This window comes from Oncorhynchus keta, chromosome 28, assembly GCF_023373465.1.
Source record: "Oncorhynchus keta strain PuntledgeMale-10-30-2019 chromosome 28, Oket_V2, whole genome shotgun sequence".
Lineage (NCBI taxonomy): Eukaryota > Metazoa > Chordata > Actinopteri > Salmoniformes > Salmonidae > Oncorhynchus > Oncorhynchus keta.
The window spans coordinates 31,078,942-31,102,987 of record NC_068448.1 but is presented as its reverse complement, the minus strand read 5'-3'; the positions used below and the strand labels follow the sequence as shown (position 1 = coordinate 31,102,987).

Below are 24,046 nucleotides of genomic sequence, written 5' to 3'. Positions count from 1 at the left end.
AATAGTGAAAATATGTTTGTCCTGGCTACTACTAGAGTATGGTTGTTTCTCTATATGTATTGCCTTTGTTTATCGTGTTATGCTGATGGTGTGTCTGGAGGAAGTTGTGATCCGTTAAATGACATTCATGTGGAATTAGAGGCAGGCCTAAGGGCTGTGGACGGACTGCTATTTCCATCCTTAGATAATTAGATTAACCAGACATCAGCGGAGGCTACCTTGTGGCAGGCAGTGCATCTGTGAGACAGGACATGGAGCGGGCCCTGCTTCCTTAATCCACACAACATCTGCGTGTGTGTGGCAGTGGTGCGAGACTGAACAGTGTGGACACGCATGCAGAGTGGTGCAGAGCCACTTACACATTGTCATTGTCACCACAGCTTTATGGGTCATGATCCAGCCTCCATTATCAGTCTGGATCATCATGTACAGTGCCTTCAGAAAGTATTCGTACCCTTCGACTTATTCCACATTTTGTTGTTGCAGCCTGATTTTCAAAATTGATTACATAGTCTCACCCATCTACACACAATACCCCATAATGCCAAAGTGAATACATGTTTTTACAAATGTTTGCAAATTTATGAAGAATGAAATACAGAAATATCTCATTTACATAAGTATTCACACCCCTGAGTCAACACTTTGTAGAAGCACCTTTGGCAGCGATTACAGCTGTGAGTCTTTCTGAGTAAGTCTGTAAGAGCTTTCTACACATGGATTGTACAGTATTTGCATATTCTTAAAAAAATTATTCAAGCTCTGTAGAGTTGGTTGTTAATCATTGAAAGACAGCCATTTCAAGTTTTCCCATAGATTTTCAAACCGCTTTTTAAGTCAAAACTGTAACTAGATCACTCAGGAACATTCAATGTCGTCTTGGTAAGCAACTCCAGTGTATATTTCAAATCAAATCAAATGTATTTATATAGCCCTTCGTACATCAGCTGATATCTCAAAGTGCTGTACAGAAACCCAGCCTAAAACCCCAAACAGCAAACAATGCAGGTGTAAAAGCATGGTGGCTAGGAAAAACTCCCTAGAAAGGCCAAAACCTAGGAAGAAACCTAGAGAGGAACCGGGCTATGTGGGGTGGCCAGTCCTCTTCTGGCTGTGCCGGGTAGAGATTATAACAGAACATGACCAAGATGTTCAAATGTTCATAAATGACCAGCATGGTCGAATAATAATAAGGCAGAACAGTTGAAACTGGAGCAGCAGCACAGTCAGGTGGACTGGGGACAGCAAGGAGCCATCATGTCAGGTAGTCCTGGGGCACGGTCCTAGGGCTCAGGTCCTCCGAGAGAGAGAAAGAAAGAGAGAATTAGAGAGAGCATATGTGGGGTGGCCAGTCCTCTTCTGGCTGTGCCGGGTGGAGATTATAACAGAACGTGGCCAAGATGTTCAAATGTTCATAAATGACCAGCATGGTTGAATAATAGTAAGGCAGAACAGTTGAAACTGGAGCAGGAGCATGGCCAGGTGGACTGGGGACAGCAAGGAGTCCTCATGTCAGGTAGTCCTGGGACATGGTCCTAGGGCCCAGGCCAGTTGAAACTGGAGCAGCAGCATGGCCAGGTGGACTGGGGACAGCAAGGAGTCATCATGTCAGGTAGTCCTGGGGCATGGTCCTAGGGCTCAGGTCCTCCGAGAGAGAGAAAGAAAGAGAGAAGGAGAGAATTAGAGAACGCACACTTAGATTCACACAGGACACCGAATAGGACAGGAGAAGTACTCCAGATATAACAAACTGACCCTAGCCCCGACACAAACTACTGCAGCATAAATACTGGAGGCTGAGACAGGAGGGGTCAGGAGACACTGTGGCCCCATCCGAGGACACCCCGGACAGGGCCAAACAGGAAGGATATAACCCCACCCACTTTGCCAAAGCACAGCCCCCACACCACTAGAGGGATATCTTCAACCACCAACTTACCTTACTCAACTTACCTTATTTGACCTTGTCTTTTAGGTTATTGTCCTGCTGAAAGGTGAATTTGTCTCCCAGTATCTGGTGGAAATCAGACTGAACCAGGTTCTCCTCTAGGATTTTGCCTGTGCTTCAGGCTATTCCGTTTCTTTTTATCCTAAAAAAAAACTCACTAGTCCTTGTCGATGACAAGCATACCCATAATATGATGCAGCTAATGCCATGTTTGAAAATATGTAGTGGTACTCAGTGGTGTGTTGTTGGATTTGCCCCGAACATAACGCTTTGTATTCAGGACATATAGTTGATTTCTTGGCCAAATGTTTTTTGTTGCAAGGCTTTGGAAAACATCCCTGATCTTTGTGGTTGAATCTTTGTTTGAAATTCACTGCTCGACTGAGGGACCTTACAGATAATTGTATTATGGAGTATTGTGTGTAGGCTAGTGACACAAAATCTAAATTTAATCCATTTTAAATTCAGGCTGTAACACAACAAAATGTGGAAAATGTCAAGGGGTGTGAATACTTTCTGAAAGCTCTATAGGCTACCTGCTGACTGTTCCACTGAAGAGAACCCTGTTTTAATGAGTTCTACTGTATGAAACGCACATCCTTTGAGAGAATGATTGATTTTCTGTCTACTACTGGCACTTTGCCTCACTGAGAAAGTGTCCTACTCAGTGTATGAATTATGAATTGTGTTTTTCCTGAAATCTGCACCTTCTATAGTGCTATGACTGTCACTAAAAGGCTGGCTCCTCTAAGCTCCACAGACACCCCAGACCATGCTCTCTTGTGTGTTCCAGGAGCATGACATCGAGACCCCCCATGGTGTCCTGCATGTGACGATGAGGGGCAGCCCCAAGGGCAACAGACCGGTCATCCTCACCTACCATGACATTGGACTCAACCGTGAGTACAGCATCACACACAGACAGACGCAGGCTCTTATTACAAAGCTTAGCTCGGCTAATCTCTCCAAACACACCTAATTACACTAAACAAAAATATAAACGCAACATGTAAAGTGTTGGTCCCATGTTTCATGAGCTGAAATAAAAGATCCCAGAAATGTTCAAATGCACAAAAAGCTTATTTCTCTCATTTTGTACACAAATTTGTTTACATCCCTGTTGGTGAGCATTTCTCCTTTGTCAAGATAATCCATTGTTGTTTACATGTTATCTAATCCAATCCGTTGTGTGGGCGAGCGTTTTGCTGATGTCAACGTTATCAACAGAGTGCCCCATGGTGGCGATAGGGTTATGGTATGGGCAGGGATAAACTATGGACAACAAACACAATTGCATTTTATCGAAGGCAATTTGAATGCACAAAAACACAGTGACGAGTTCTTGAGGTCCGTTGTGAGGCCCAATTATGTTATTGTCATTTTATTTTTTAAGGTATGTGAACAACAGATGCATAACTGTATTCCCAGTCATGTAAAATCGATAGATTGGAGCCGAATGAGTTTATTTCAATTTGACTGATTTCCTCATATGAACTGTAACTTAGTCAAATCAATGAAATTGCTGCATGTTGAGCTTTATATTCTTGTTCAGTATATAATATCATGTTCTCATTAGAACAGTTGGAGATGATGTAAGAAGCTGGATGGTTGAATGTAGGCCTCTTCTTTGGCTGTGGGGATATAAGCCACTAGATCAGACTGGATCGCACCAACACTTGGATGCCTCAATGGAAAACAACACTAAGAGTGTTTTAGCATCAGTGGATTTTTGTTGTTGATTACGTTCAGTGTTGCAGTTTCTGTTAGATATTAAGTAGTATGTGCCTCAATGAGGTGTCTTTTAAACTTGCCGTGTCTCTTCCTCCCTGCAGATAAGTCCTGTTTCAACACCCTGTTCAATTTTGAGGACATGCAGGAGATCACATCCCACTTTGCTGTGGTCCATGTGGACGCCCCTGGACAGCAGGAGGGTGCTCCCCCATTCCCCACGGGGTGAGAGACCGGTTCACTCCTCAGTCGTCGTCCTCAACATCATCTCAAATATGACAAAGTATAACCACAATCATGACTCATATGTTATTATTATTTTTGGTATTTTATGTCCGTCCCAGCTACCAGTACCCTACCATGGATGAGCTCTCTGAGATGCTGCCCTCTGTCATGGCTCAACTGAAGTAAGTTCTCCTGCAGTGTTTCTATGACTAACTCTTGCGCTGTCTTTTAGGAAAGCTTCAAAATGACTTTATTATTGAGTTTTTGTCGAGGCCTATATTGTTCTCTTCCCTTTCCCCAGGGTGAACAGTGTGATTGGGATTGGAGTTGGAGCTGGAGCCTACATCCTTTCCAGACTGGCTGTAAGTCACCATTCGTCTTAGTCCCCCACATACCACATGCACTCCTGCTCACCCCACAGTAGATGGTGGTTTCTAAACCTCTCCATAAAACCACACCATTAAACCTCATTCCCCATCTTCCTCCATCTTCAGCAACTAATCTCAGAACATGTTGACCAGCAGAGTCATCACGCTCCCTGCTCTTATTACCAGCTTCATTTAATCTCTCTATAAAAAGATAGAAGATTTGGATGAATCAGTTTCTCTAAATATATATTTTACTCAACAATCTACACACTATACATTTCAGCTTTTCATTTTTTATTAATTAGTAGTAAAAATTCTAAAAACATAATTCCACTTTCACATTATGGGGTATTGTGTGTAGGCCAGTGACACAATCTGAATTGAATATATTTTAAATTCAGGCTGTAACACAACAAAGTGTGCAAAAAGTCAAGGGGTCTGAATACTTTCTGAAGGCACTGTATATTACTGTACAAATGTTAGTTTGATGCTTAACATCGACCCTATTTCCCACCATGCACTGCACACCACAGTGTGCCTTGGCAGAGATAATGCATTCTGAAGGTAGGTGTGAGTGAGAGGAATACATTAAGAGCAGAGATTACTTGAAGAGGGGTGTTAATTATAGTTAATTTAAGCCCTGCTAACATCGGGCTCAATGTGGAGGAGAGAAGGAGAGGGAGAAACAGGAGTTGGAGAAAAGATAACACTTAATTTATGTGTTCATACATACTCTCAAGTGGGTTAACACCTAGTTTGTTTTATCCATCGTCCTCACTTCTCTGTGGAAGTGAATTGGAGGCTGGGTAATTGGGTGGGGGATGATGTGGCTCCAATTTGTTGCTAAGAGCTGTGAAAGATGTCAAGTGCTGGGCTATAACATGAATATTTAAGTGTGTGTGTTGACCTTGCTGCTTGCCCTGGCTATAAAGTGGGAGGGCCTGGGTTCCTATCCAACCCAGCACAGTGTGGTCAGTGTACTGTCAAAGTAACCCCCTCTCTCTCTCGCTCTCTCTCCCCTGCTTAATGAGCCTGTCCTGGTTGAAGATCTGGTTCTCATCAAAGTAACCCCCTCCTCTCTCTCCCCTGCTTAATGAGCCTGCCCTGGTTGAAGGTCTGGTTCTCATCAAAGTAACCCCCTCTTCTCTCTCTCTCCCTGCTTAATGAGCCTGCCCTGGTTGAAGGTCTGGTTCTCATCAAAGTAACCCCCTCTTCTCTCTCTCTCTCCCAGCCTAATGAGCCTGCCCTGGTTGAAGCAAAGTAACCCCCTCTTCTCTCTCTCTCTCCCTGCTTAATGAGCCTGCCCTGGTTGAAGGTCTGGTTCTCATCAAAGTAACCCCCTCTTCTCTCTCTCTCTCCCAGCTTAATGAGCCTGCCCTGGTTGAAGGTCTGGTTCTCATCAATGTAGACCCCTGTGCAAAGGGCTGGATGGACTGGGCCGCCTCCAAGGTGAGAACGTGCTCGCACACTTCAATGCTAACTCTGTGCATTGTTTTCTCATCATAGAGCCATAATAGATTGGCACCTTGGAACGTGTTATTTATTCTTATTTCAGATGTCCGGCTGGACCAGTAACCTGGTTGACATAGTGATGGCCCACCACTTCAGTGACGTGAGTGTGGGGCAGTTTTGAATGGTGGGGGGACTAGGACCGGGGCAGAGCCTACTGGAGGAATACTGTGGGTGGTTGACAGTGATGTAACTATCTGTGCCATCTCCTCAGGATGAGCTGTCTGACAACCAGGAGATCACCCAGACATATCGCCTGCACATTGCCCAGGATATTAACCAGGACAACCTGGCCCTCTTCTGCAACTCCTACAACAGGTACTGTACATATAACCCCAAGATGAACTGCCCATGTAGTTGGGTTGAATTGATTGATTGATGTATTTGTTTGACAGCCGCCGGGACTTGGAGATCGAGAGGCCCATCACTGGTCTGACTGAGGACACAGTGAACACGCTCAAGTAGGTTTATAACTGTGTATAACTGTATCAGGGTTTCCTTTAGGAAAATGTGGCGCCGGACAATGTGACCAGGAAGATTTTAATTTACCGCCCATTCGAGAAATTTACCGGACCCATATGCATTGGGTGCGTAACCCATTAGGGCGTCCACCTATAGTACTCAGAATGACAGAAATCACATTTCAATGATGGTCATTCATATTCACAGAACATGCAACTCCTGTAATGAGGCAGCCAATAAAATATATTTTTCAAACATTTTCCAAAATGCAATTTGTGGGAAAACACCATTCTAAACAGCCGTTCCATACGTGACCAAGACAAAAATTAGAAATAGGGGGAATCTAGAGGTGCAGCAACTAGGATGGGTTGTTAAAATGACTACGATTGTGCCTTTGGCTTCTGGACAAAAAAAAAGTTGAAATATGAAAACCAATAGAACAGGGGAAAATGCTGGTTTCAATGGAATATGAAGTTAAGTTTCAAGTTTAAATGTCACGTGCACAAGTGCAGTGAATTTCCTTTCTTGCGAACTCCAAACCCAACAATGCAGTAATCCAATATCAATGTAGTACTAACAATAACATAAGGTAGAACAAAAACACACAAGAAATAAGAACAGGAGAAGTAAGAAGCTATATACAGGTTCCGTTTTAATACCATATTTCCAATGTGCAGGGATACTGGAGTGATAAGAGGTAGATGTATAGCCTTGAGGAAGTCTTTATAAAATAATCGCCTCTGTTTGAATGGTGGGGTTTTGCCTATAGGCTACTCTGAAGCAAGGTAAGACATACCTCATAATAAGAAGGAAAACGTTCAGGTTTAAAACAATTACGTATCAGTTTTCACAATGTATACTGACCCCAGCTCACATTGTAAAGTGGTTATTATGACTTGCTGGACTTGAATGGCGAATGGGAGGCGCACTTCAAATTTTTTTTTTTTTTTTTTTTTTCTTCAATTTTACCTTTATTTAACCAGGCAAGTCAGTTAAGAACACATTCTTATTTTCAATGACGGCCTGGGAACAGTGGGTTAACTGCCTGTTCAAATCTGCCTGAACGACTGATTTGTACCTTGTCAGCTCGGGGGTTTGAACTCACAACCTTCTGGTTACTAGTCCAACGCTCTAACCACTAGGCTAGTTGAGAAATAAAAATGGTAGCCTAGCTCTTTTAAATCCTGGCTATGTTTTTAACACGTATTTAGAATTGTTGCACAATGACTGGGCGGCAGCGTAGCCTAGTGGTTAGAGCGTTGGACTAGTAACCAGAAGGTTGTGAGTTCAAGCCCCCGAGCTGACAAGGTACAAATCTGTCGTGCTGGCCCTGAACAGGCAGTTAACCCACTGTTCCCAGGCCGTCATTGAAAATAAGAATGTGTTCTTAACTGACTTGCCTGGTTAAATAAAGGTAAAATAAAAATAAAAATATTAAAGCAGGTTTCACTCCAGCAGCAACGATCTAAGGAGGTGACGTTGAGGGGATATTCCGCTCACAATAGGCTCTGTCATAAATAAGCTGCATGACGACTAACGACACTACACACCCGCCAATTTAGTGCCACTCAGTTATCCAAATGAACCTATGGACCGATGAGCATTACTGTCAAATGTTATCACATTGACCCGTATTTCATCAATGAATAAAAATCATTAATTAATCGTTATCTCCCGGTCAATTTGGCCAGCAACAATTCTATTTATCGGCTTTTCATTTTTTTTATTGGCCAAATGCTGGCAATTACCAGCTAACTTGCCTTAATATTTTGACAGCTTTTTATTATTTTTATTATATAAGCTTGAAATGGGCATGGTCTAATTGATTAAACAAACAAGAACAAGGCTCTGTTAATGAACCAGAAAATCTATAGTTGTTTCTGGTTGCTTATTAAAGTTAGCTGGCTATCTCATTGATCCTGTATTATACCCCTCTGCTTTCACTCTGAGTGTTGACTCTGTTTGTCCCTCCTGTCTCTCCATCCAGATGCACTTCTCTGCTGGTGGTTGGTGACACGTCCCCTGCTGTTGATGCAGTGGTGGGTGTCCACTATCTCCATGGCAACACAGTAAAGAATGAGTCAGGGGATCTAATTCTAATACAAAGTATCTTTAGAGATGATACTGGCCTTTCTAAAGATGAGGGGCTAGACTCTAAACTGTCTGAACTTCCATTGTCTCATCTCTCTCTCTCTCTCTCCCTTGTATACAGGTCGAATGCAACTCCAGGTTAAATCCAACCAAAACAACCCTTCTTAAGGTGTGTCCAGTTATTTGTTTCTTTGTAGCACTAGGAGTGGTAATGCCCCTAATGTGGTCCCTGCTGTTCTGCTCTTGAGTAATGCACAAGATCTGGGTGGTGTGTAGATGAGTTTCAGCATTCTTGGAAGTGTTCGTAGGCCAGTGAATGTGTTCTGGCTAACGGCACAGTCCTCTCTGTGAGTTTGTTCACTCTGGGCATGTTCCTGATTCTCTCTTTACTTCCCTATAGATGCAAGACTGTGGTGGGCTTCCTCAGGTCATCCAGGTGAGTCATGAACAAGTTTTGTTTAGTTTAAACTACTAAATCTCAATGGCCAAGACAACTGTATTTTAGTCAATGCCACTCCAACATTGCTCGTCCTAATATTTATATATTTCTTAATTCCATTATTTTACTTTTAGATTTGTGTGTATTGTTGTGATTTGTTAGATATTACTGCACTGTTGGAGCTAGGAACACAAGTATTTCGCTACAACTGCAATAACATCTGCTAAATATGTACCAATAACATTTGATTTGAACTCTTACTTAATTCAGTTTTCTTTTTAAATGGCTCAGTTTTCTGTTTGTGTCTTACAGCCGGGTAAACTCGCGGAGGCCTTCAAATATTTTGTCCAGGGAATGGGTTACAGTGAGTACTGCTCCTCTATCATCTCTCCTCACAGTACTTCAGTCCTCCAGTGTCAGGCGTCATGTTGGATTTGTGTATCTTCATGGTCTGGTTGTGTCAATCTGTTGACATGTTTACTGAAGTCCCTCTGTCTCAGAATGAGTCATCAGTCCAACTGAACGATAGTCCATAGAACACTACTCTTTCAGGCAACAGCCCTCCCCACGCACACACACACTTCTGACCTAAACTAAGACTCACACCTAATGTAGAATTCCTGTAGCACTTTAAGAATAAAGAGGAACCACAGTAGCTAGCTACTTAATAACATTTAGTGGATGTGCAAGGCTGAGGTTACTGAGAGCCAGTTGTTGTATAAGCATGCAAACCATTATTAGTAACTGACCAGGGAACTAACCTCAAGCTAACCTTGTTTCCTGTCTGTTTGCAGTGACTTTTAACAACGGGTGTAAGTAGTTGTTTGATGCGAAGTAAATAAATGACATGTAGTAAGCATGATGGTCTGCATGGTCTCCTCTCAACACTCCTTGGTGTGCTGGATCTCTGAACACACTTGGTGTGTGGGATGATCTGTGAACACACCTGAGAATGGTTCCCCCAGGTCTTAAGATACAGTGCCCTGGACAGGGAGGGTGTTTACAGGCCCACATTTAAGGCCGTGGTTCATTTAGGCCACGTGTCAAACATGAGGCCTGCGAGCCGAATCTGGCCGGCGACACATTTCTATCTGGCCCGAACAATGATTTGGGTTGTTAATTAGTTTTGGCCCGTTTTCTTACCTCCCGCGATGCGCTGTACTGCACTACAAGTCACAGCAAGCACCGGCAGAGCCAGCCAGCGCACTACCATATTATCACTAATGGCACTGACCTAATCTTCTACCAGACTGAACTTTTAAAGGGTCATTGCTGTAGCCTACAGAAAATGTCATCTTGATTGTCAAAAAGTAAGTTAAAGGATTTACACGCGGGTATAAATGACTACTAAAGGACAATAGGACACACAAGCTAGTATAAATGAGTATAAAACAGTTGAGTCATCTACTTTATGAAATTATTTTGTCCAATAATCTGTTGCACCTACATCGGTGAATTCAATGTAAATTATGCTGCTTTCGTGTGTCCCGTTTACAGCGTACAGCGGAGGGAAAGTGTACAGACACTTGTCACAGTCCTAGCTAGGCTACTAAAATGTTGCAGTCTGACTTTGTTTTTAAAGCTTGACCATGAATAACCCAAAGGCTAAACCTGCAACAAAACACCATGCAGAGGACAAACATGTAGGGACACATGTAGACTGTTTTTATTTGGAGATATTCCATCCTTTTTGATTAGGGTCACAACATATTATGCACATCTGCAAGCATAGCAGGAAAGGCTGGACAAATATAATCTCTTTTTGTTTCAATATGTTAAAATGGTATATACAGCATATGGCCCTTTATAAGCGGACATAATAAAGGGCCATATTTTTTCTAGTAAAACGGGATCTGGCCATTTGGTGTCGTAGTTGTAGGCCAATGCACATTTTATGGGATAAAAACAAACATAACAGTCTGGCCCTTGAATTCGTTGTGCTTTTTCAATTTGATTTGAATTTGATAACCCTAATTTTGGCCTACTGGGAGCAGATCTGGCTTGTTGAATGATAATCATATTGTATAGACCACTTTCATAGAGTGAATTGTATTTACATAATGGGCACTGTATCTTATAACTTTGCCAAATTCCATTGGCTTTCTTTGATCACTGAGATGATTGAATAGTTTTTTTAGCATTTCAAAATGTTTATATTTTGTTCATATAAACATTGCACAGTAAAGTTTGAGTTGCTCGCTCACAGAGTGGAAAATGGAAGGTGTTACATAATGAAAGCTGCTTGATTAGAGTCTTACAATAGTCTGAGTTATTATTGTTCTCTCTCTGGAATCTTTTCATCAGAAAGCCCTCTCTGTACCCTTGTAAACCTTTGACGTTATTGGTTTCTGAGGAGAGAAAAAACTCACTTACATAACCTACCACCCCTCGCCTGGCCCTCACTCCCCTCTCCCTGTTGCCATCACCCACTCTACCCTGGTCCTCACACTTCCAGTGAGGGCTGCTTCTCCAGGTATGTTAATCTCAGTGGCAGATTAGTGTATTCATTAAAGGCTGCTCCAAGCCACACAGCAGGGCCTGGCCCCCTGCCCTGGGGACCTGAACTCCCATGAGCCCAGAGCCGCCTGGCTGACCTGTTGTCCTCCACTGCTGAAATGTGCTGCTGCCACAGGGACACTCATGTGGGCTGCTGGAGAGCAATGTTAGGACAGCAGGGCCTCTACACAGGGAACCATGTTGATACTGCACAGCACTGAGAAGGAACATTTGTTTCTCCCTTCTTCCAAATCCTCCCCTCTGAAAGTTACCCTTGGATGTTTTGTCTGCAACATGTGACTACAGAGAGGCGGCCCCAGCTCCCCAGGCTGGCCCGGGACTAGGTGGTGCTTTATTACACGCTCCCTCACTCCTCCACCTCTTGGAAATGTTTGCTTTCCTGCTTGAAGAGACTGGGTCCTTACTATATCAACTCACTTAGTCTGGATACCAAATCCTAGTAATTCAAATGAAAAGGGTTACAGTATAGGCTTGAAAAACTATTTTCACTCATTGCCTGATGGCTCTCCCTGCTCTTGTCTTTCTTGTGAACCCTCTCTCTGAGGTTTAAATAGGTTGGTTTCCTCCCTGTCTTAACTCTCCCCTCACACACCACTTTATGCTCAGGCTTTTCACCCACACCAGAAAAACAATGGCAAGTTCCAGAAAGTACCTCCCCTTTCTGATAATGCCTAAACATTGAAACAGTAGAGGGACAAAGCAATGAGTACATTACGAGCCTTCCCAAACACATTTTAGCATACTGTTGGTTTGTTACTCTGTAGCATTCAGACTACTATACCTTGTGTCAGTTGGCTTGTCCCAGAAGGTCAGTGTTGTGTTGAAAGAAGCGCAGTAGGCTACCAGGAGAGTGGTTTGTGTGAATAGATGGAGCCCCTGTTTGAATGGAGTTTGAAAGGTCACTTTAGCTCTGTACACTTTAGTCCCATTAGGGAATTATTGCAGTGGGGAACATTCTACTAACTGAACTGGACCAGACAATGTTGACTAGTTGTCATGGAGCACACCTTGGTACAAAAGTCCTCTTTCAGGAATCTCAGGGCCACAGGTGGCATTCTCTTTAATTTAAGAGAACAGCGAGAAGGCCTTGGAAGAGTCACATCCTAGCTATTTTGACAACTGTTAGGTATTAGCTGAATGTAAAATTAGATACAGTGATAGAATGATCTGTTCCTGGTGCTGCTTCAAATCTCTCCTAGGTGAAACTGGAGGACACAATTTGTTTCTTTTCTGATCTTCATTTGTGAAGACTGAGCATTAATCTGACAGTCTCGCCTTCATTTCTTCCCTCTCCATTAATGCAAACAGTCCCTCATGTACTGCTCAGCCACCTGGGCAGCGAATCAGGTACCAGGACCATAGGTAGCAGCCTCGGCTGCGCCGGCCTGCCATCTACGCCTACAGTGCTCTGCCCTCCCCACCCTGTTTGCCCATCGCTGGTTGCCAGCTCACATTTTAGCCATCCTGTCAAGTCTTTCTGATTTGGCGCCATAAGATTTGAAGCATGACAGATGGTCATTATTTTGTAAGATTTATTTTGTCTCTCTAAATGTGTGGTTTGAGAGAGTGTATGTCTGTTTATCAGGTAAAATGGTTGTCATCTGTCTGTTTGTTGCTTTCTTCTTTTTCTCTTCTGCACAGATGGCCCTCAAATCTTGTGCATGCTGCATTCTCATATTGGCCTTTCCTATTTATTCATTTTTTCTCCAACAGTAAAAATGAATTGGAACGCGACCTGATCAGGCAATCTATTTTCTTTGTGGGAGAATAATGAACACTGGGTAGGGATTCAGCTCAGACATTTCAGGCCCCAACCACTTGAATTAGATGCATATATTCATACAGTACATTCTGAAATATGGTGTGGATTCCAGTATTCCTGCTTAGCCGATATCATTCTACTTGATCCTAACTAAATGGCAGCGTAGCTAGCATGAGGTAAACAGTATTTATAGTGATCAAGTTATTGAGTCTTTAGGTTATTAGACTTCATTATTCTCCCTGGGCTGCAGACCACCCCATCTTGAATTGGGAATGTTGATGCATTTATGATTGTGGTATGATCACCAGCATCCTACCCCTAGCCACATTCCCTAAAGCAAGCTACCCCTCCCCCAAAACATTCCTACACATATAAACAGCAAATATCCTCATACCTGAATTCTTACTGTAATTGCTCTCCTCTTTCTCTCTTGTCTGTAGTGCCCACGGCCAGTATGACCCGGCTGGTGCGTTCTCGCACCCACTCTGCCTCCAGCATGGGCTCTGTGGAGGGCACCCGTAGCCGCACCCACACACAGCTAGAGGGTGCCACTGCTGCCGGCCCGGCTGTTGAACAGGCCAGGCCACAGACCATGGAGGTGTCCTGCTAAAGCACCATGCCCAGAAAACATCCTCCTCCCACTCTCACTTTTTTTCTCCCTTTCCCATGCTCAGTCAGAGGATTGGAATCCAGAGGGGGCGTCTGAAACGTGTTCGGAAAGATCATTTATGAAGCAGTCCGGTCCTCTGCTGTGTTCACTCTCACTGTTTCCTGTTGTTGTCTATCTATCATGCCTTTCTGTGCATGACTGCGGTGGTACGGCAACCTGGAAGTCAGTAAGCAGCCGGGCGATGCTGCTTTTCTGGTTACCTATTTCACGTTTTGGTGTCTACCGCCTCTCTTTTTTTGTGGGTTTTTTATCCTTAAGATATATATGAGCTATATTTGTATTTATAACTACTATTTGGATCAGTGTGTCAGTTTAAAGAGGAGCGTTTGGAAAAGCATCAGGCGTTTTCTCTTTTAAAGTACTCTTTAAGGCGTTAGGTTCCCCGTTTTTCTCTTTCTCCCTCAGAGGTCTTCCTCACCTTGTGTGCAGATCAGACCAAATCACAACATCCCTCTCTACCTCCTCCTTAATGGTCCATTCCTAAATCAGTCTCATGCAGACTCACTTGCACACCTTTCCGACTACTTACAAAATCTCTTAATTTCAGTGTTTTTTGTAATTGTTATTATGTTGTGATTTGTGAAATACCTTTGCTTTCCTGTATTGCAAAATGATGTGATAAACCCACTCTTGTTCTGTACCTTTATACCAAGAGTATCTGACAGCATGACCCTCTTGTAGATGAAACGTAATGAAGGTGTCTGTAAAATTGCTTTTGTCTAGATGGATCTAGAAATAGTTACCTTGTGGTGTTATTGTTGATTTTTCTCTTTCAAGCAATTTATTTGATATGGCAGGCAGGGTTGTTGATACCCCCATTGTTACTGACAGGCAGAGAAAAGAACCACCATTTCCTGTAGTTTATTTAAAGTTCAGAGCAATCACTTGATAATGTTCTAAGTCAGAGAACCCAAACTAACCCACAGCTCAGTGAGTTAGGCGTTTAACTGTGTGCCAGTTGAGGTACAGATAACATGACTGCCTCCTCCCTTGTATAAAACGTTCTAACTGGAAGCAAGTCATGTTTTCCATTCTAATTCAATAATGACGGGGTGAAAACAGCAACTGGTCAGATGCCTGAGGGACTGTGGATAGTGTAATAAACTGTTATTATTAATATTATTGTTCATTTTCTCTCTGTGGTTTTTCTGCGTTTCTCTCTGATTGTACTACAGCTTGGGGTGAGCTTGTGGTGATAATGCATTGTGCTCTGTCCCCATAGTATGGGTGTGTGCTGTAAGTCATACTGTCTGCTGACTATATACATTTGTACTGATAATAAAATAAAGCTAGAAGTTGTACATTACATTTGACTGGACTTCCTTCCGTCACTGGCCTGTGTATTTTCTCACTTGGTAAACTAGCCTAATAGCATGTGATTTGAAACCTAATCCAGCTAGCCTTATTGTGCTAGAAGTAGTCGTCACACTGATCAGACCATTTCTTAAAGCTAGAATCCTTAGTTGTTACAAAAATGAATGATGGATGATATACCCATTGATTCTTGAAGAATATAACTTATGAGCCTAGTGAGCTTAGTTCAACTGTCGAACCCCATCAGAACCCAAAATACAGTTGAAGTCGGAAGTTTACATACACCTTAGCCAAATGCATTCAAACTCAGTTTTTCACAATGCCTGACATTTAATCCTAGTAAAAATTCCCTGGCATAGGTCAGTTAGGATCACCACTTTTATTTTAAGAATGTGAAATGTCAGAATAATAGTAGTGATTTATTTCAGTGTTTTAATTCTTTCATCACATTCCCAGTGGGTCAGAAGCTTACATGCACTCAATTAGTATTTGGTAGCATTGTCTTTAAATTGTTTAACTTGGGTCAAATGTTTCAGGTAGCCCTGCACAAGCTTCCCACAATAAGTTGGGTGAATTTTGGCTCATTCCTCCTGACAGAGCTGGTGTAACTGAGTCAGGTTTGTAAGGCCTCCTTGCTCGCACACGCTTTTTCAGTTCTGCCCACAAATGTTCTATGGGATTGAGGTCAGGGCTTTGTGATGGCCACTCCAATACCTTGACTTTGTTGTCCTTAAGCCATTTTCCCACAACTTTGGAAGTATGCTTGGGGTCATTGTCCATTTGGAAGACCCATTTGCGACCAAGTTTTAACTTCCTGACTGATGTCTTGAGATGTTGCTTCAATATATCCATGTAATTTTCCTCCCTCATGACGCCATCTATTTTGTGAAGTGCACCAGTCCCTCCTGCAGCAAAGCACCCCCACAACATGATGCTGCCACCCCAGTGCTCCACGGTTGGGATGGGTGTTCTTCAGGTTGCAAGCGTCTCCCTTTTTCCTCCAAACATAACGATGGTCATTATGGCCAAACAGTTAGATTTTTGTTTCATCAGACCAGAGGACATTTCTCCAAAAAGTACGATCTTTGTCCCCATGTGCAGCTGCAAACCGTAGTCTGGCAATTCTTATGGCAGTTTTGGAGCAGTGGCTTCTTCCTTGCTGAGTGGCCTTTCAGGTGATGTCTATATAGGACTCGTTTTACTGTGGATATAGATACTTTTGTACCTGTTTCCTCCAGCATCTTTGCACTTTTCGCACCAAAGTACATTTATCTCTAGGAGACAGAACGTGTCTCCTTCCTGAGTGGTATGACGGCTGCATGGTCCCATGGTGTTTATACTTGCATACTATTGTTTGTACAGATGAATGTGGTACCTTCAGGCGTTTGGAAATTGCTCCCAAGGATGAACTAGACTTGTGGAGGTTGAGAATTTTTTTCTGAGTTCTTGGCTGATTTCTATTGATTTTCCCATGATGTCAAGCAAAGAGGCACTGAGTTTGAAGGTAGGGATTGAAATACATCCACAGGTACACCTCCAATTGACTCAAATGATGTCAATTAGCCTATCAGAAGCTTATAAAGCCATGACATAATTTTCTGGAATTCTCCAAGCTGTTTAAAGGCACAGTCAAGTTAGTGTATGTGAACTTCTGACCCACTGGAATTGTGATACAGTGAATTATAAGTGAAATAATCTGTCGGTAAACAATTGTTGGAAAAATGACTTGTGTCATGCACAAAGTGGATGTCCTAACCGACTTGACAAAACTATAGATTGTTAACAAGACATTTGTGGAGTGGTTGAAAAACGAGTTTTAATGACTCCAACCTAAGTGTATGTAAACTTCCGACTTCAATTGTTTAAGCTTATTTTACTCCAATTTTTGTAAACAATGTAAGTCTAAACAAACACTATATATCTTCAAAACATGGTTAAAACTATAATGTTGGTATTGTGGATGGTCAGTCCTTATATCTGTAGCTCTGAGTTTGATTTGAGTGGTTCCATCGTTCCAGGCCCGTCCCTCAGCTTATTTTTTTTATACCAAAACAGGCAGGTGCCTACTTTGTTATTGTTTCAATTAAGGACTCTAGCTTTAAAGAGAGTCTACATGTTTGATTATGTAGCAGTCATCAATATGGCAATTAACATGGCTACACCAGTTGTGAATGTTATGAAGAGAAAACGGATTGCTCAGCTCTTCGACCCACCCAACACCCTTTACCCGAATGACAAAGAATATGAAGCTCAAAAATTGCTGTGACGTCAATTCACGCATCTGTGTTTTATACCACGACTCATGAAGATGCTGCAAAACAGTACATTTGCACAGAGCTGGTGAATCTCATCGCAATTGCTGATGACTCACTGATCAAGTCATTGATGTAAAATGTCTCAGACTCTGTGTTGATTACTACTGCCACACCGACAGCTCACTGCTGCTACTCCCTGTTTATCTATGCATAGTCACTTTACAAATTAACTTGACTAACCTATACCCCCGCATATTGATTCGGTACCGGTAGCCCCTGTATATAGACTTGTTATTATGTAATCTTTTTTTGTTACTTTTTTATTTGATTTTTTTAGTTTATTTAGTAAACATATTCTTAAGTCTATTTCTTGAACTGCCTTGTTGGTTAAGGGCTTGTAAGTAAGCAGTTCACGGTAAGGTCTACACCTTTTGTATTCAGCGCATGTGACAATTTGATTTGATTTATTGTTGAATATAACCTTTCTTCCTTTCTCTTTGTGCCTCCCTTTATCTTTGTCTCCCCTCCCTCTTCATCTCCCTCTCTTCGCTCTGTCTTTGAAAGTTCAGGTCTTGTTGAAACAGGAAACTGAGTGTCTGAGTAAGAGGTGAATATAAACCCCCCTCCTCTCACATCTCTCCACTCAGATGTACTACAGAGCACTCTGCTGTGCTACACCTACAGAGCCTCCATCTATCACCACTGGCTCCTTTCCCCATTGGAACATCACAGAGGAGGAGAACACTCATTCTCCATTGGTGTCTAAAGGACTCTCACACAGATTCTCAAACACGCACACGTCATACTCACATTACACATGTGAATGTTACCAGCAGTGTGAAACACCCAGACCCACTGGACTCGACCTCTGGGCCTCACTGGGCTATACTTCTATCCCTGCGGTACTCTACAGCTCTGACATCAACTCATTCCACAGCATCCGAGTGCTGCTGATCCTCACCAGAGCCACAACAGGGCAATGCTGTGAGTATTAACTCTTTTTGAAGCTGTCAAGTCTAATTGATCTCACTGTATTTAATGTACATGCAAAAAGTTGTTGTTTTATTCGACCCGGATTTAACTTATTAAAAACATGTTTTTTTTGCTTTAACAGAAAGAGGACAAGGTCACACAAATATATAGGACAAACTGATCTTATATGAAGACTTTATAAATACGTCTTTTTTTTATTTTTATTGTCCAGCCAGATCTATGCCCCTGCTGTGTTTCCTGACTCCTGGTTGGCAGACTGCTGTGGTTGATAATGGTCATCTGTTCTGTATGTTATAATGGAACATTAGATGATTCCTTGTAGCTCAGTTGGTAGAGCATGGTGCTTGCAACACAAGGATAGTGGGTTTGATTCCCGGACCACCCATACGTAAAATGTATGCACTCAATGATTGTACTACATGAAATGTTCAACTTGTGCAATAACACACTGGTACTGAGAACCGGCACCTCACATTTTCTAATGCTTGAGTACTGACGCTTCTTATAGAATATTGGCTTAGAAATATGGCAGATTTCCAGCACCCAAAATGAGTACTGTTACCTTTTTCACCTTTAACACTTGAACTAGTTTGCACGTTAAGTGCTTTCGTGTTTACATCAGTTAGAGAGTGACACACAAAAGACTGCATGTTCAATCATTATGTATTCAGATGAAAGCCCCTTATTTTCCTTGCCAACCAGCACTGTCGACACTCCAGCAGCCCATGTATAAAAACAAGAATTTGGTTGGAAACTAAAGGGTGTTCAGAAGAAGTGTGGTTTTCAACTTCCTCCCTCCCTTTGTTCAAGTTATCGCTGATCCAGCTTTCTGACAATAAATGGAGAAAGAAATGACATACAGGGCTATTTGAAATGCCCTTAATAGTGTTTGTTTTGATATATGTTATCTGACATAAGTTACAATGAATTGTGATTGATGCAACAGTACATCAAGAAGACATGACGCACACCCAGATGTACCTCAGTAACCAAATGGGCTACTAATCCATACCTGTGATTCCCTCCAGCCCCCAGAGTTCTCTGGTATCCCTTCCATAAGAGCTCCACATCGCCATGGGCAGTGGGCCCAGTAAAGAGCATCAGGGATCCAGCACTCATGCAGCCTTGCTGGGCCAGGAAGAGCTCGCTGAGCCGGTCATACTGGGTAAGGCCTGGACTCTATGTCAGATTGAGCACAGGAAAGGATAAGGCTCTGGGCAACAAGCCAGTACTAGCATATCTCAGATGGGCAGTGTCCCCAAGGGTCAATGGCTCTGGGTTTGTGTGGACTGAAACCTATAGGCCAGGGAATTGAAAATGTGCACGACAGCTAGGTCCATTTTAAAGGACAATCACCGGATGGCCTGCATCTGATGTAAATGTATAGATCAAAACAATGTGACCAATATAATGATGAAAAAATGTAGTAAGTGTTTCTGTACATACATGGTGTGATGATTAGCCCCTACATTAAATGTCACCGTAGTTGGTGTGCAGAAAAGAGAAAAGAAAACAAGCCTACTGGCCTGGTCTTCTGTTAAACCACAAGAGGTGTGAAAAGAAAAAAAGCAAGAAGCGAAAGACCTATATTTAGAAGTGGTGTGACCAGGGACCAGGTGACACACTCTGGACTCTGTGGTAGACGTAACATAGTAAATGTAAATCTATGACACTCCAATTTGTATGATATGTTACATTTTGTATGGTATGAATTAATTTGTGGATGTCCATCATCCATTTCATATGACATGTTATGAATTACCATTCATATAATATGTTACATATTGCAATTCGTACAATATGTTATGAATTGTCTATGAGACCAGGCTGGGTGACAAAGAAGTCCTACTTTTTGAGCTGTCACTCAAGATGTTAGTTTATGAAGATCACAGTAATAATTTGTAATCATTTATTTTTTGTAACTTGGAAAGGTCTAACCATGAATACTCAAGTGTGAATTGAAAGCATAAATGTACATGGTTTGAGGTTCTTATAGTAGAGTCAGAGTGACAGTCATTTTCCTTGTCTCTGTATTGTCCATAGAGAGCAGCAGGTATGTAGTAGTGGCCCTGTATAACTATCCCACTGGACATCCAGCAAACAGCAGTATCCGCGCGGGAGAGAGAATCAATGTGCTTTCAGAGTAAGAAACCATACCCTCTACCTACAACTACCACAATTACTACTACAGTTATTACAACTGTACTGTGCTTTTTCTATATAACCTATGTATCTCTTTTATGTGTTTCTGTGAATGTGCATGTCTATGTAGCGAGGGGGAATGGTGGAAAGTGAGATCCTCTGCCACAGGCAATGAGAGCTACATCCCCAGCAGCTACACAGCCAGGGTGTACCACAGGTGAGTCTGCTGATCCATCTGACTATTCTCCTTTGGAGCTCTATTTACATGGATCTGTCTTTCTATTTCTAACTCTTTCTCTATTCTCTTTCCCGAGGTGTCAGTATGAGGGTCTCAGCAGAAAGAAGGCTGAGGAGCTCCTGTTGCTGCCCAACAACCAGACTGGCTCTTTTCTGGTCCGGGAAAGTCAGACCCACCCTGGTGAGTTTAGTTCACAATCAAATGCTAACAAGAACAGGGAAAGCAGATTAAAGTTGTAATTGATAAACCCGAAGGGATACAACTGAAGCATGGTGTACATGATCCAATCTAGGTGCCCACTCCCTGTCAGTGCGTAAGACCAATGACCAGGACCGTTGCTCAGTCAAACACTACCGGATCCAACAACTGGAGAACGGCTGGCACTTCATCTCCCCCTGCCTCACCTTCCCCACCCTCACAGCCCTAGTGGACCACTACTCAGGTCAGTAGAGGTGGTTCAAGCGTATACAGCAGTTTAGAACATGTTGAATGCTGTAGATACAACTTTTCAAACCCTTTTGTGTCCAACCCACACATTTGAACCTCTGTACAAGGAGTGGTGGAAAAGGCACCCAATTTGTCATACTTGAGTAAAAGTAAAGATAGCTCAATAGAAAATGACTCAAGTAAAAGTAAAAGTCACCCAGTAAAATGCTATACCCAGGGTAGGCAGTCATTGTAAATAAGAATTTGTTCTTAACTGACTTGCCTAGTTAAATAAAGGTTAAACTAAATGCAATTGATAAAATATACTTAAGTATTAAAAGTATAAATCATTTCAAATTCCTTATATTAAACAAACCAATATTTTATTTACAGATAGCCAGGGGCACACTCCAACACTTAGACATCGTTTATAAACAAAGCATGTGTGTTTAGTGAGTCCGCCAAATCAGAGGCAGTAGGGATGACCAGGGATGTTCTCTTGATAAGTGTGTGAATTGGACCATTTTCCAGTCCTGGTAAGCATTCAAAATGTAACAAGTACTTTTGGATGTCAGGGAAAATGTATAGGGTACAAAGTACATTATTTTCTTTGGGAATGTAGTGAAGTAAAAGTAGTCAGAAATGTAAAGTACAGATACCCCAAAAAAACGACTTAAGTATTTTGTTTTTTGGAGGGTTACTTTTTCTCCCCAATTTCGTGGTATCCAATTGGTAGTTACAGTCTTGTCTCATCTCTGAAACTCTCATATGGAGTCGGGAGAGGCGAAGGTCGAGAGCCGTGCGTCCCCCGAAACACATCCCAACCAAGACGCAGTGCTTCTTGACATAATGCCCACACAATGCCCAACCAGGAAGCCAGCCGCACCGATGTATCGGCGGAAACAACGTGCACCTGGCGACCGTGTCAGCGTGCACTGCGCCCAGCCCGCCACAGGAGTCGCTAGTGTAAATTGGGACAAGGACATCTCTGCCGTCCTAACCCAGATGACGCTGGGCCAATTGTGCGCCGCCCCATGGGTCTCCCGGTCGCGGCCGACTGCGACAGAGCCTGGACTCGAACCCAGAATCTCTAGTGGCGCATAGTGCCACTCGGGAGGCCCGACTTAAGTATTTTGACTTAAGTATTTTGACTTAATTACTTCACACCACTGTGCACAGGTAGCAGTGGGTTGAAAGCTGGGGGCATCTTCAGTCATTGTACTGTAGTATTCATGTGAAAACTGAGTTGCAACAGACTGATTTATGTTTCCTTCCAGAGGTCACTGATGGGCTGTGCTGTCTGTTGGGGGAGCCTTGCTTCATCCAGGGGTCCAACAGCATTCCTGTGGCTACTGGCCCAATACCCATGGCCGTCAGGAAGTCCACCCTCAACTGGAAAGATGCGGACAGGTGAGGTCATGTACTGTTGTCGTAATAAGATGCCAGTCTCTGTGTATGCATGTCTGCCAATAAATCTATTATTTACCAGCATTTCCTCACTAATGGGTTTTCTCTCTATCTGTCTGCAGCTCCATGATTTTTGGCAAGGTCAATGAGGATTCCCTGGTGAGCGAGGGCCTGAGAGAGGCCATCAGTTCCTACCTCTTCATGACAGGGGACTGCAGCCATAAATGGGACAGCTGAGACTGGAGCTGTCCTCAGAGAGACAATAGTGAGATACACAGACTAAAACGGAGAGTAAAAACGGAGCAAGGAGCTTACCTATTGGGGCAGAGGGTACCTGAGGACCATATCACGTGGCCATGAACCTAGTGGATCTTGAACATTGTTGAGGGAACTGGGATTCACAACTCAACCACTGCAGACAACCATTGTTCTCAAAGCGATGGTTGTCAAGTGCTGACATTGTCAAGCAGACGAGGCCTATATTTGCTTGGATTCATGATCAGAAGACATTTTTAGATCCTGGAGGCAGACTACAAAAGACTTTACAGAAATAAGGGAGTAACTGTGCCCATAGGAACACAGTGTTCTAAAGAGATCATGCATTCAAACTGATTACAGGTTGCAACATGGAAAAAGTGTCCGGAATGAGATGATGATCCTCACTGTGTCAGATTGTGTACATGATCTCTAATGTTAAACTAGAACAATAGGTCTAAAGACAGTGACACGATATGTTACCATTTATTATGGTTTTTGAAAAGCTGCTAACTTCATAATGAAATGTTCCATTCAGCCTTTACTCGTGATTCTAAGTAACCACAGCTGATTGCAATGTTCCTTACAGAAAGTAGTGTGATAGTGAGGTATACAGCCCTATATATGAAAGGCATAACCACCTGCATGTTTCAAATAGATCCCCTATCATCAGTAAACAGACTATTTGGTTGGTTTTGTTGAGCTACCTTGAAAAAAAGGAAATGTTTGTATGGGTTTCCTGTCCTGAACAGAAACACCTTTTAGCTGTTGCTTGTTCTCCACCGCACCGCAGTATAACTTTGACACAGGATATGGTCAAGGTGCAGTGGAAAAAAATATAGTGTGGCAGAGACAGCAGAAAGTTATGATTTGTGCTGAAGAGCATCTCAAAGCTATGTGTAATATTGAAGCAATAAGGCAAGAGGGGTTGTGGTATATGGCCAATATACCACGGCTAAGGGCTGTTATTATGCAAGACGCAACACGTAAACGTATTTAGAAAAGTACAAATAAATGTTTCATTCCCCATGGTGTACTGTCTCATACCACAGCTTTCAGCCAATCAGCAATCAGGGCTCGAACCACCCAGTTTTTAATATGGTATAAAACACTTAAATGTTCTTATGTGGTTTCATCAACTGAAACAATAGACTATATACATTATGTGCTCAATATTGAGCTTTGTGATCAATACAAGTTGTGGAGATGTTTTCTTTACTATCCTACATTTAAAAAAAAAAAAAAAATGTTGAAACATTTTTCTATATATTTGTTTTTTTCTTCAAATCAGAGAAGT

At 42.5% G+C, this 24,046-nt stretch overlaps 2 protein-coding genes across 7 annotated transcripts in view; both read left to right on the top strand.

The window, feature by feature from the left end:
• LOC118375215 (protein NDRG3-like) overlaps positions 1–15,025 on the top strand; it is a 66,064-nt gene extending 51,039 nt beyond the window's left edge. For 2 of the 6 annotated variants that reach the window (XM_035761725.2, XM_052482742.1), the window contains 15 exons: positions 2,742–2,847; positions 3,781–3,901; positions 4,021–4,083; positions 4,203–4,263; positions 5,632–5,718; positions 5,825–5,881; positions 5,993–6,096; positions 6,174–6,239; positions 8,228–8,279; positions 8,453–8,500; positions 8,732–8,767; positions 9,083–9,134; positions 9,565–9,582; positions 12,596–12,634; positions 13,490–15,025. In XM_035761725.2, the coding sequence (XP_035617618.1) occupies positions 2,742–2,847; positions 3,781–3,901; positions 4,021–4,083; positions 4,203–4,263; positions 5,632–5,718; positions 5,825–5,881; positions 5,993–6,096; positions 6,174–6,239; positions 8,228–8,279; positions 8,453–8,500; positions 8,732–8,767; positions 9,083–9,134; positions 9,565–9,582; positions 12,596–12,634; positions 13,490–13,659 (1,080 nt within the window). In that variant the 3' untranslated portion in view covers positions 13,660–15,025. The remainder of the gene's footprint in view (positions 1–2,741; positions 2,848–3,780; positions 3,902–4,020; positions 4,084–4,202; positions 4,264–5,631; positions 5,719–5,824; positions 5,882–5,992; positions 6,097–6,173; positions 6,240–8,227; positions 8,280–8,452; positions 8,501–8,731; positions 8,768–9,082; positions 9,135–9,564; positions 9,583–12,595; positions 12,635–13,489) is intronic. The other 4 variants (XM_035761728.2, XM_035761730.2, XM_052482743.1 and 1 more) reach the window with 3 other exon arrangements.
• Positions 15,026–15,471: 446 nt separating this feature from the next.
• LOC118375219 (src-like-adapter 2) lies at positions 15,472–23,776 on the top strand. The gene is made up of 8 exons (XM_052482744.1): positions 15,472–18,272; positions 19,310–19,446; positions 20,325–20,424; positions 20,554–20,640; positions 20,738–20,841; positions 20,954–21,103; positions 22,365–22,497; positions 22,617–23,776. The coding sequence occupies exons 2-8, from the start codon at positions 19,356–19,358 to the stop codon at positions 22,729–22,731; spliced, it is 780 nt and encodes a 259-aa protein (XP_052338704.1). The 5' UTR covers positions 15,472–18,272; positions 19,310–19,355; the 3' UTR covers positions 22,732–23,776.
• Positions 23,777–24,046: the final 270 nt, after the last annotated feature.